This window comes from Protomyctophum bolini, assembly GCF_963924005.1.
Source record: "Protomyctophum bolini genome assembly, chromosome: 16".
Classification (NCBI taxonomy): Eukaryota; Metazoa; Chordata; class Actinopteri; order Myctophiformes; family Myctophidae; genus Protomyctophum; species Protomyctophum bolini.
In genome coordinates, this window is record NC_137877.1 from 15119529 (window position 1) to 15132400 (window position 12872).

At 48.1% G+C, this 12872-nt stretch overlaps 1 protein-coding gene across 1 annotated transcript in view; it reads right to left on the reverse strand.

Annotated features, from left to right (window-relative positions):
- itprid2 (ITPR interacting domain containing 2) overlaps positions 1-12872 on the reverse strand; it is a 52007-nt gene that overhangs the window by 7016 nt on the left and 32119 nt on the right. The window contains exons 12-22 of the mRNA XM_080785920.1: positions 12085-12192; positions 11629-11847; positions 10713-10911; positions 9287-9539; positions 9069-9114; positions 8314-8396; positions 7760-7990; positions 5465-6183; positions 3498-5037; positions 2619-2681; positions 2314-2441 (exon numbers count right to left, since the gene is read on the reverse strand). Of these exons, the coding sequence (XP_080642046.1) occupies positions 2314-2441; positions 2619-2681; positions 3498-5037; positions 5465-6183; positions 7760-7990; positions 8314-8396; positions 9069-9114; positions 9287-9539; positions 10713-10911; positions 11629-11847; positions 12085-12192 (3589 nt within the window). The remainder of the gene's footprint in view (positions 1-2313; positions 2442-2618; positions 2682-3497; positions 5038-5464; positions 6184-7759; positions 7991-8313; positions 8397-9068; positions 9115-9286; positions 9540-10712; positions 10912-11628; positions 11848-12084; positions 12193-12872) is intronic.

Consider the following 12872-nt stretch of genomic DNA (forward strand, 5'->3'; position numbering starts at 1 on the left):
TACATTATTGTTACACAATAGAACCTACTGTTTTAAAATGGCCTACAGATCGCGCCTGATGGAGGGGAAAGGAACCGGTTGGAATAACGTGTTCCTTCCACGCGCTACGTCCAACCAGGGAAACTCCCCCCTGTCAGGTGTAAAGGAGCAACTTGGACACTCAGGCATGAAGGAAGCATGAGTTCAAGTCCGTTGCTCTCCCCTTGTCCCCCATATATGGGGACTAGGTTGGTGGAGGGTGTGTAGAGCCCAGGATCACATTAGATGATTGACACAGGGGTGAAAAATGGGTTACAAAATCGTGGGATAAAAAAAAAAAGATCAGCTCTCAAGCCACTTCTCCACCAGGGTTGAACCGGTTCCGACTGGTCTTTTCCCCCCCACCCCAGCCTAATTCTGAACCAGTTCAGAGTGTTTCCACTGAAAATGAACTGGTTCAGAAGTCAGAACCCTATATGTTGGTTCGAACTGGAACCAAAAAACCAGGAACTATTCTACAGGTTGGAAGATGCAGATGCCAGAAATAAACAATGGCAAAAGCAAGAGGAAAATCATCATTGACGATTGAATTTCCCCCGTTAAAACTGGTGGAAAACGCAGGCCGGTACACGGCCGGTTCCTTGAAAAAGCACAGAGGTTCCGAGAATCTCTAGAGAACGGAACCAGTTTTAGAACCAAAGTTCTTGTGGTGGAAAAGAGGCCTCAGTGTAAACACATCCACCTCGTTACAGTATGTACTCTGCTCTGAACAAACAAACCCTGGCGCATAGCGGCTGTTACGGATGTAGGGCTACGGGTCTGCTATATGTGCCTGTGTTTGTTTGTGCGCGCGCCTGTCTGTCTCGTCCCTGCAGATCCGTCAGCCCAGCCATTGGTGGGGAGCGTTGCCGACGCTCCACCATTAGTCGCTTGCTCCTAATCCAGCACATCCAACCGGCTCCTCCACCTGGCTCCACCTGACAGCATAAAGTCACCCTGAAGACTACGTTCCAGGCCGCTGTCAGTTCAGTAAATGCTCTAGAGTAGAGTAGAGACAGCGTGCCCTCCGTGCAGGGGAAGAGAGTGCCTTAAACCCTTTACTTCAACTACTGAGTGAACTCATTGCTACATAAAGCTTAAGTGCATATTCTTGAATTGTGAACATGAGCAGGTAGTATAGTAGGTATTTTTCCGTAGTATTCTCACTGTTATCCACTTAGATAGTTAAGCTGGCTCCTCACTTGTATTTTTGTTTGGCGTTAGGTATAGAATAGAGTATTTAGATAGTTTGGTTTTCTTTTGCTAATATCAGTTAGACAGTCAGATTTGGGAGGGGTTTACGTTAGGATATTTTGTTTATTTCATTGCTTTAAGTCCTGCTCAGCCCTGCTCACCTTGTTTGCACCGGTAGCACGTAATAAACTGTTTTCACCCTGTATGCCACAAAAGAGTAATGATTAAAACAACTTTTGGCATTTAACCACCTTGCCTTATTCCAACATAAACCACCCTGGACCCAGTGAGTCCGCACAAATGCGGGCTCGTGGAGAGTAACTGAACCTGGTTATGTATATATATTTTTTTATTCAAGTGGCATATGGTTGTGGAAACGTCGTTTGAGACTCGAGTAGAGAGAGATGGCACCTCGATAAAGTTGTTGACAGCCCGATGTTGGCTCAAATGGATGCTTGTCGCAAAGGAGGACTTAAATAAAATTGCTTTCTATTATAAGATTCCCGTCCTGATGGTTGCAGGTAAGGAAGAACTAAAGATGCACGTTTTGTCTGGTTTTGTCGTTAAGAATATCCTACTGGTGTTGCCTGGCGAGGAGGCAGCGAGTATGTCCCACGGCGAGACGAATGGTGGCCCTCAAGCGCATGCTCAGAGTGAGGAGGGTGCTGAGGCCACAGCCACAGGTACATGGGGGTGGTCATGGGGGTGGTCAGCCACTGCCCGATCCAGATGGATCCAAGGAGGACGCTGATGTCCGTATTGCACAGATGAAAGTGAATTTACAAATGCGGCAAACTGAGCTTGAGCACCAGCTCCAGGTAAAGAAACTGGAGATTGAGGCACACTGCCGTGCGAATAAAGCAGATGGAAACGAGGGGCTCACACTGCATTTCATTCAGGTATGTCACCTGCGGCCTGCGGGTACTACTCCTGTCACCTTTGATGTGTCTAAGCATCTTGCTTTAGTGCCAACCTTCAAGGAATCTGAGGTGGACTGCAATTTTGCTGCGTTTGCCTCTGCGCTCAAGTGGCCAAAAGATGTATGGGCAGAGAGGATGTGTGTGTGTGTGTGTGTGTGTGTGTGTGTGTGTGTGTGCCTACCTGTCAGCAGGACTCAGGTGTGTGTAGACAAGTGCCTGCTGTCTGATGATTGACAGCTCCAGGTCCATCATGTGAGTACGGAACTCACACAAGCTCTCCCTCTTCTGTCGCAACTCTGCCAGAGAGGACTGGAGAGAGAGAGAGGGGGAGAGAGAGAGAGAGAGAGAGAGAGAGAGAGAGAGAGAGAGAGAGAGAGAGAGAGAGAGAGAGAGAGAGAGAGAGAGAGAGAGAAAACAGAGTTAATAGTTGATCCATGACATTGTTTTTGCAGAAACAGAAATGCATTGTGAGTTAGGAGGATGTACCTGTTCGGTGGATGCGCCTGATCTGGGATCAGCAAACATGTGGTCTGATGGTGTGTCTGCTCTCTGGATGGACAGACAGACAGACGTGTAAATATTCTGATTATACCTCTGGCTAGATGTCAACACAGATCAGAACTAAAGGCCTGCACTGACTGACCACTAGTATTGTTTACTGTTGTCGTGGTTCCCATTGTGATTCTCCCTAATTTATGAGTGGTCAACCTGCGGGTACCACTCTTTGCCGCGCTAAGAGCTTATAGGTCTGCTGTTTTTGAAAAATCATGAAAATGTGCCTCAAATCATTTAATATATATTCTTTCAGAGTGAAAGTTTTTAACTCAAATCTTTGCTTCTGGGAGGGTTCCTGGAACGACATATGTTCCGATGGGGGTCGGCGGCCAAATACATATAATCCTAGGGGTCCTTGACATGAAATATTGAGCACCACTGATGGTGAGGGGGCCGTGGATTGTCATTTACTATTTTCATTTATTTTTAATAATTATTTTGGTAAAGAACCTCCTGCTGCCCTGCAGCTCCAGTTGCCCAGCTCCTCCTCTAAAAATAATTATAAAAAATAAATGAAAACAGTAAATGACAATCCACGGCCCCAGGCCCCATCATCAGTCAACAGAAAATAGGGCGGTGTGTTTGATGAATCTATCATATCATGATTAAAATTGAGTTTTAAGTTATAATGAGTATAGGAAGGGGGCGGGGCAGCTAAAATTAATATCACATATCGAAATACTGACTGACTGAAGCAACTTAAAAACTGTCTGGGGTGTTCACATACCGGTAAGCCTGAGTAGATAATAAGGATAGAATCACGCTATTCACATAACGGCGTCCTTTCTTCAGCATGTTCTGTTTACTAACCTGCTGGTGCAGATTCTGAACTACTCCTCTGATGTCGTGCAGAACTCGCCTCAGCTGCATCTCTGTACTTGGAGCTAAGCCTGGGGCTGAAGTAGAACCCTGCCCAGGATAGAGGCCTTGTCCTGGGCCTAGAGTAGAACTCTGCCCAGGGTAGAGGCCTTGTCCTGGGGCTGAAGTAGAACCCTGCCCAGGGTAGAGGCCTTGTCCTGGGCCTAGAGTAGAACCCTGGCCAGGGTAGAGGCCTTGTCCTGGGCCTAGAGTAGAACCCTGCCCAGGGTAGAGGCCTTGTCCTGGGCCTAGAGTAGAACTCTGCCCAGGGTAGAGGCCTTGTCCTGGGGCTGAAGTAGAACCCTGCCCAGGGTAGAGGCCTTGTCCTGGGGCTGAAGTAGAACCCTGCCCAGGGTAGAGGCCTTGTCCTGGGCCTAGAGTAGAACCCTGCACAGGGTAGAAGCCTTGTCCTGGGCTTAGAGTAGAACCCTGCCCAGGGTAGAGGCCTTGTCCTGGGGCTGAAGTAGAACCCTGCCCAGGATAGAGGCCTTGTCCTGGGCCTAGAGTAGAACCCTGCACAGGGTAGAGGCCTTGTCCTGGGGCTGAAGTAGAACCCTGCCCAGGATAGAGGCCTTGTACTGGGCATAGAGTAGAACTCTGCCCAGGATAGAGACCTTGTCCTGGGGCTGAAGTAGAACCCTGCCCAGGGTACAGGCCCTGTCCGGGGGTAGAAACGGGGTGGGGGTAGTGGCTGTGCGGTGCCGGTAGGTGGAAGGCAGGGTAGGCGTGCCATCCATAAGCATGGCACCCAGCGCACGGTGAGGTATAAGGAGCCTGGTGGTATGGCAATGGCTGATTATTACCAACATAGGCCTGATGGTGAGGCTGCTCCAGGTTGGAGAGGCTGCCGTGGTGAGTGGGAGTTGTAGGCTGGTGGAGGAAGCCGTGCTGGGGACAGCACAACTGGTTGGGTAAGGACTGGTGGTGAGGTGACGTGTAGTAGGGGGGATGGGTGTAGTAAGGGCCGGGGAGGTGTTGTTGCCCCGTGGAGTCAGGGTGGGGGTGATGAGGACTACTAGTTTGGGGGTCCCAGGCGGAGTGAAAGGGATCGCACGTTGGCAGCCCCGAGTTTGAATTCCAAACGGGGTGGCGATGTTGACTGGCTGTGGGGTGGTGGTGATGATGCAACCGGCCGGGCTGACTCTGACTGGACAGATTGGGGACGCTCTGGGTGCTCCAGAAGTGGGCGGGGCCTCCCAGCGGCCTCTCCTCCAGCCAACCGAAGGGGGGAGGCGGCGTCGGCGGGCTGGAGCTCTGCAGCGAATAGGACGACCGCATGAGGTGCCTCCTCCGCGTGAGGTGGGACTTGGGGAGGACGGGGACGCGCGTGGGAGTCACCTCCCCGTGCGACGGCTCGGATGATGACGATTGGACGGCGGCCTGAGAAGAGGCAGGGTTTATGACGAGTGTAGAGAGATGATTGGTTGACGGTGAGGCGGAGCCACTGGCAGACGAGCCCCTCCCCACCTGGATGCTGAGAGAGGACACCATCCTGGAGGCGGGGTTGGCACAAATATCACGTTTTTGGTTAACAATCAAATAATTCCAATAACTGATTTAATCAGGGGTTAACATAAAGGTCATGTTCTACTTGCCCCAAGGGCATGCCTATTTGCCCGAAAAGAAAAAAAGAAAAGAAAAAAATCGTAAAAATGTGTTCTTCTTTGAATATATAATATTTTAAATCTTTGCTTCTGGGCTGGGGGGGGGCGGGGGGGTGATGGAGTGTCCCTGGAACAAAATATTTTGAGATGTGGGGTCGGCAGCCACATACATATCATTTTGGGGTCCTTTGCGTGAAAACGTTTGAGGACTACTGATATAGCAACATACGATTTTTTTCAGAAAACCGTTTTGTAGAATCATCCTCGGGTCTTAATGGGTTAAAGTTAAAGTGATGTAATGGTGACAGGCCTTACCTGGACGGACAGGGGGGGGAAGGGGAGGAAGGCAGAGACATGGACCTCCTCAGAGTGGGCGTTCTGCCTCTTCCTCTTCCTGGCAGGTGGAGCGTCACGGAGCTGTGGTAGCGCTTGGCTCGCTCCAGAGCCTGGTGGACCAGCAAGGCTGAGGGAGTGGAACCCTCCACCTCCTCCTCCAGAGCCTGGTGGACCAGCAGGGCTGAGGGAGTGGAACCCTCCACCTCCTCCTCCAGAGCCTGGTGGACCAGCAGGGCTGAGGGAGTGGAACCCTCCACCTCCTCCTCCAGAGCCTGGTGGACCAGCAGGGCTGAGGGAGTGGAACCCTCCACCTCCTCCTCCAGAGCCTGGTGGACCAGCAAGGCTGAGGGAGTGGAACCCTCCACCTCCTCCTCCAGAGCCTGGTGGACCAGCAGGGCTGAGGGAGTGGAACCCTCCACCTCCTCCTCCAGAGCCTGGTGGACCAGCAGGGCTGAGGGAGTGGAACCCTCCACCTCCTCCTCCAGAGCCTGGTGGACCAGCAGGGCTGAGGGAGTGGAACCCTCCACCTCCTCCTCCAGAGCCTGGTGGACCAGCAGGGCTGAGGGAGTGGAACCCTCCACCTCCTCCTCCAGAGCCTGGTGGACCAGCAGGGCTGAGGGAGTGGAACCCTCCACCTCCTCCTCCAGAGCCTGGTGGACCAGCAGCGCTGAGGGACTGGAACCTTCCACCTGGGAGGCCTGCAACCAAACAGTGACAACTAGGGTTGGGAAAGAACAGCGACATGGCTTGGGCCAGTAGCCACTTTGAGTGGCAGTCCGTGCAAACGCTCTCACCAGAACATGATTGATTTACTATTCTGTGCATATCGGGTCGCAACTCCAACGGTACCGAGTCGGCTCAATCAATCGAACTTCGCAAACCTTCAGCACAGCTTTAGTTCGCGCGATGGTGCCTCACGTGGCTCAAGTTCACCTCTGTCGCAGGCAAAAACTATTCTTTATTGACCAAAAAAACAGTCTGTAGTTGTCGTAAGCGAGAGGCACTTCCGCGTTGTCCACAGAAGCGGGGTGTGGTTATAATTAAGCAAAAGCCATGTAGGATTTATAATCTTACGAAAGAACATCTCGCCCAATACCGAAGCAGCTGGAAGAAATTCATGACTGACCTCTGCTCCCCAAAGAGCAACAAGCTTTAAGTCAAGTAATTCAGGGTTGGATCTGAAATCCGAAGGAATCGGCGGTACTGTTTTAGCGCTTCTGACAAAAACTAAAGTGTCTAGCGTGTGCCCTGGAAATTAAAGACCGTCCGTCACCAAATGAGCTGCAGGTGGCTCTTCAAAGTAAGTGCTTTACGGCTATGGTGGTCTATGGTGGCATTTTGCGACTAAACTTGACCTTAAACGTCCGTTTCAAGGGCCACCATAACTCTGAGAGTATACATTTGGTTCCATTTGTACTCTCTCAGAGTTACAGACCTGTAACTGTTCACTTTGAACCCCCATATAGGAATCGTTAAAGGGAACCGTTAAGGAATCGGACCGTTAAAGGAGAATTCCATACTAAAAGGCTTTCTTACCTTTCTTTGTGGTTGTTACGTCCCCACCAAAGAGGTCAAGGTGTTATTTTGTGCAAAAGCTCCTTATTGGCTATTTCCCCTACCATAAGTCCTACATAAATTGCATCGAATGGGAATTGAATGGGGCTATGGGGTGCTAATTCGATTATTTCCATCGCTCATATATATATATATATATATATTTTTTTTTTATATAGCCTCTCTTTATAATGTAAATAATATCCCAAGCGGCACACTTTACTACTTATTTCGATGGAAATAAGCGAATTAGCACCCCATAGACCCATTCAATTCAATGCAATTCAATGAGCGCTTATGGTAGGGGAAATAGCCAATAAGGAGTTTTTGCACAAAAAAACATCTGGACCTCTTTGGTGGGGACGTAACAACTACAAAGAAAGGTAAAGGTAAAAAAGCCTTCTAGCATGGAATTCTCCTTTAAGAAGGAACAAAATAAATGATAACCAACTGAAACTGTATTGTGTGTTTACAAAACTAAGGAAAAAAAATAGAGAAAACTAGTGTAAAAAAACGTAGTGTAAAAAACCATAGCAAAATGTTGTGAGCTTGTAGATCTGCTTAAAAAAAATCTAACCTTGTTGAATCTTGCCCCTGTCTGATCAATATTACAATAAAAAACTAACGCTAAGACTAATTCTAACATTTTACAAAATAAAAATGTAACTAAACTAAAACCTAAATTGAGCCAAAGCAGAAATAAATATGAAATACAATAATCTGGGTCTGCGTTTCAGACTGTCCGGTCTGAGCCACCTCCTCCTCCTTCTCCTCCTTAGAACTACGGGTCCCATCATGCACCTGTGCTGCCGACCCAGACTCCTCCTCCTCCTCCGTGTCGGCCAGCCGCTCGAACGCCGGATGGTCCATGGCGAGCGGCGTGACCACGTCATGTGACGCGTGCGAGGTCACGGTGGTCTCGCTGTCGCAGCTGTCGCTGCTGTCCTGCACCTGGTGGGTTGGACGGCCCATTAACTCAAGTGGTTTTGTCAGGCCCCGAGATTGGATATGGGTCAAAATGTCAATATCGTGGATCTCTACTAGTTTGTCAACACATTGCTGTCTATTATTCACTAACATTATTATGGTCCGTTTCTGGGTTCCATTAGGGCCGATTCATACTCCTATTTTAGAGCCGAATAAAAGTCGGTTCGGCTCTGTAGAGCCTACAATTTGACGTCATTTGAGGTTCGGGGGGGCGGGTACCGTCCTAAAGTCGTCTCTTCGGTGCTACTGAAAATTTCTGACGAGCCGAAATCATTTCACACACACACCTTGAGGTAGCTGTTGGAGTCAGTAGATGGGTCCTCAGCAAAGCCACTACTGTCAGACTGTTGGCTTGTTGTCCTCGTCATCCCTGTTACAGACAGACAGACAGACAGACAGGCAGACAGACAGACAGACAGACAGACAGACAGACAGACAGAAAGAATGAAATATATTATTATCCACAAATAACAACCAAGCGGAATAATCAGACGGCTACTGTACAAAGACTTTATGATTATGTTGGAAGTGCATGGTTTGTCTGTTTGGGCTTACATAAGGCTTTGATCTAAATTAAATTAATTAACTTCTTATGCAATAAAATTTCAATTAGCCCAGACATCAGTCTGGAACACACAGCTTTGGGTGGGAGTGTGTGTGTGTGTGTGTGTGTGTGTGTGTGTGTGTGTGTGTGTGTGTGTGTGTGTGTGTGTGTGTGTGTGTGTGTGTGTGTGTGTGTGTGTGTGTGTATGTGTATGTGTGTGCGTGCGTGCGTTAGAACACAGTTCAGTGCAATGAACACAGGCATTTTCCATTTAGCCAACAACTATCCACCAAGGAGCTCAGTTCAATAGGTCTTATACTGCGTTCACACGGGCAGATGTAAAAGATGCAAAGATCACAGCATGATGTCATGTTGCCGCTTTGTAAAAACAGGTTTTTCAGAAAACTGTTAGAAGCCATTGTTTGTAATCGTGTGGCGGTGGCGATTCAGGATCAGGGGTTGAGGTCAGAGTGTGTGAGATGGAGGGGTCAAACTCACCACTGGTTCTGGAGGCGCTGCGTGTCTCATCTTCATTACTCAGCAGCTAGAGACAGACGTGCACACACACACACACACAAACACACACACACACACACACAAACACACTGAGCTTCGGGGTGGGTTTTTCGGCACACAGCCACGACGATGATAAGCATAAATCGTACTCGACGGTCCGGCGATGAGCATGAGCATATGACCCTTGACCTCCAGCTTACCTCCTCCATCTCGAAGGAGTCCTTAGTCTCTGCGCGCAGCTGAATCAGATGAGGATGGACTTGGAGCATGGGCGGAGCTCTCTGTCTGATCTCCTCCGTCTGATTGGCCGAGAGAGGCCGATCTACGGTCTCATTGGCCGACCGTGGTTGATCGTCCGTCCGATTGGGCGACAGTGGTCGATCCCCTGTATGACTGGCGGATTGTGGTTCCCCCTCCTCATTGGCTGCTGAAGTGGCGAGTATGTCTTCTGGCCTGTAGGGAGTCAGCTTTTTAATAACGAGACGAATCACTGGTTTCGCTGGTCTTGTGTCAGTGGTAGACTGGGTGTGTTTATTGGTGTGTCAGTGGATGTTTAGCAATTTAGAAGGCATTTGTAGAAGTGGAAAAAGCGGCACTCCAAAATAAAAGCTACAAGACTCATAGATAGATTTAAGAAAGACTAGTTTGCTCACATGCGCTGCTGGCCAATGGAGAGCGACGTCGTTACGTGGCGGCCATCTTACTGGGGTTCAGCATAACAGTGTGTCTATGGGACATGTACTTTTTAAATAACCATAATTAGCTCAATTTCCAACCGATTTTCAAACGGTTTGGTTTGTTATAAACGTCAGAGACGTCCGCATACGTACCGTATATGATTTTATATGACGTTCATATCAAAAAATAACATTAAGCAGATTAGCATCCTGAATCATAGCCATGTTGATAACGTTTGTAATAAACCAACCCGTTTGTACTGTAAATCCGTCAATATTTGAGCGAGTTATGAGTATTTGTGTTTCAGCTGCCATAGAACATACTGTACTGTAGCACCTGAGCAAGATGGCCGCCGGGTGAACTACGTCAGAGACTCTGCCTTCAGTGCCTTGAGCCACCTAGCCTTTATATTTGTCTATGGCAAGACTGGCTCAGATGCAATTTCTCATGTTTTGATCTTTAGAGGTTTTTCTGTACACTGAACAAACGACGATGTTAGGGGTTCAATACTAAATCGTCGCAACTGCACAGTTACAATATTAATGCTTCTGAAGACTTTTAAATATATACGACGCTCACATTGGCTAGAGCCGATTTTCGCTTCCTGATTTTTGGGGAAGGGAAACGCAAGGGGTTCCCAAGAGCAGTGGTTCCCAAACTTTTTCATCTCAAGGACCGCAAAAATTATACTCATTAGAAAATAGATGCCAAGGACCCCCATAAGAGAAGATTTTTTTACGGCTCTGGCAGTGATTTTCAACCATTTTCATTTCAAGGACCCCCCGGCTTTGACCTGAATTAGTCTACGGACCCCCATTTAATGGCTTTTTTCTATCTCTGGGACCCCAATTTATATTGTAAAATCAATGTTAATTGACCCCTGGGGGTCCCTGGACCCCACTTTGGTCTAGAATGGCTGTCCGTCCGTCCGTCCGTCCCATTCTTTACCTGTGGTCCGTAAGGTCGTCCGTCTCGTCTCTGGACAAGCCGTTGCTCTCCTCGGTGACGGTGGCGAGGCAGCAGCTGTCCTTTCGGAGGAGCGCTGCCCCCCGGTGGTGAGCGTCAGCGCTGCTGCTGCTGCCGTCCACGTGGGCGGAGTGACCGTTGACCAGGCCGGCGACGTTGGTGTTGTTGTTGGTGTGTCCTCCTGGGGGCGTTGTAGAGTTGTTACAAGCATGATCACATAAACGTCCCATTGCAATTAATAGGTTAGGCTAGGTTTAGGCATAATTTTACTGAGGTTAATGTTGGGTTTAGACTGTCAATCACCACGACTGGACAAACACACTGAAGATCCCATGATCGCATGTCCTACCTGTGTGTGTGTGTGTGTGTGTGTGTGTGTGTGTGTGTGTGTGTGTGTGTGTGTGTGTGTGTGTCCTACCTGTGTGTGCGTGTATGTCCTACCTGTGTGTGTGTGTGGGTAGGGGCCGCTGTGTGTGACTTATTGTCCTTGTATTTGGAAGTCTGGACCATGTCCATAAACTTGTGCTCAGGGGTTTGCAATTGGGCGGATTGCTAAAAACAAATGCAAAAAAGCTGGCTAAATACTGTTCTGTCTCAGCTACTATGGGCAGTCTGTCTGTCTGGAGAAGGCGTTGTTTCATTTATCCCTAGGTGGCTTAAAAAAACCCAAAACAAACATCCTGTCTAGTAGTATCAAGTATATAGTATGTCAACAATGTGCTATATATATATATATATATTTATTTATTTTTTCTCTTCTTTTTCCTCTGTGTGTTAAGCATGTGCAGCAGCTTGGTTGGACCATATAATCTATAACCTTATTCTGACCAGTGTTTGGGTCTATTCTGTATACGCCACTTGTGCAGATCCAAATAAAATAATTCAAATGTGTTCCTACCTGTGTGTGTGTGGGTAGGGGCCGGTGTGTGCGTGACCGGGGGGGTCTGGCCCAGCAGGTTGTGCCTGCTGATGGATTTCTTCAGGATCCTCGCCACGTTCAGAGCAGAGTTGTTCCTCTTCAGAGGAGACACCTCAACACCACCTCCCCTGATCTCTCCTCCTCCTTCTCCTCCTCTCTCCTCTCCCCTCTCATCTCCTCCTCGGCTGTCCTCTCCTCCTAGCAACACAACATCCAGTAGGTTAGGACAGTGGTTTTCAACCCTTTTCGTATCAAGGTCCATCATGAATTCGGTATTTGAGCCACAGACCACCATTTGATGAGATTTAGCCTCTCGGAGCCACCATTAAAGAAAATTTTGTTGTCGTTAAATACGATTCTGCCGATCAACATGCTCACAACACATGGTCACAGCACATGAGAGCTTGTGGATGGGTTATCGCCTGCTTTGGTTACCTCCGTCTCTGGAGCCGATGCGCTGGACCGGGTTTCCAGACACCTGGCTGTACAGCTGGAAGAACTCATTGGCTACTGTCGTCAACACCTCGATCTGACGGAAACGACCTGCAGACACACACACACAGAGAGAGAGAGAGAGAGAGAGAGAGATTAGCAGACATTTTAGTTGTACTTGGTCAAGTCTGGGGTTTGATTTCAGCAGCCAATGTGATCCTATTTTTAAGTATAATAAACCAAAAGTAATCATTGGATTACCGGTATTTGGATTTCTGCTTTACTCAGTTTGAATGATGTAATTTCTAATTACCACAACTATCCAGTAGAGGGGGTTCTAATACAATAGTCGATGAATAAATCAGTGAATAGAAGCCATTCTAGTTAGACAAAGTTAGCCAAATGTGTGACCAATCTGCAAAATAAATGCTCACCAACAGCTTTCTTCAGGTGTTCATAAAGGTGTCTACTATCACCTATCAAGTTGTTCCAACTATACTCTATACTTTGTGACAGATGAAAGTTGGGGTATAACAACCTATATGCAGGCAAATATTTCAACATTTAATTCTGCTACAATCCTTGGGCTAAAAACGACCATAGCCATCATCATAAATGTGACATGCTACTTAAAGCATATATAGGTTGTTAACGGTGCCCCAACTATCAAGCAGTCACAAAGGTTCTCAAGGGAGTTGGCTTGGAACAAATCAATAGGTGATAGTAGACACCTTTATGAACACATTATTTGAACGGTTGTGCTTCATCACCACTTAGGGTCATCATTACAT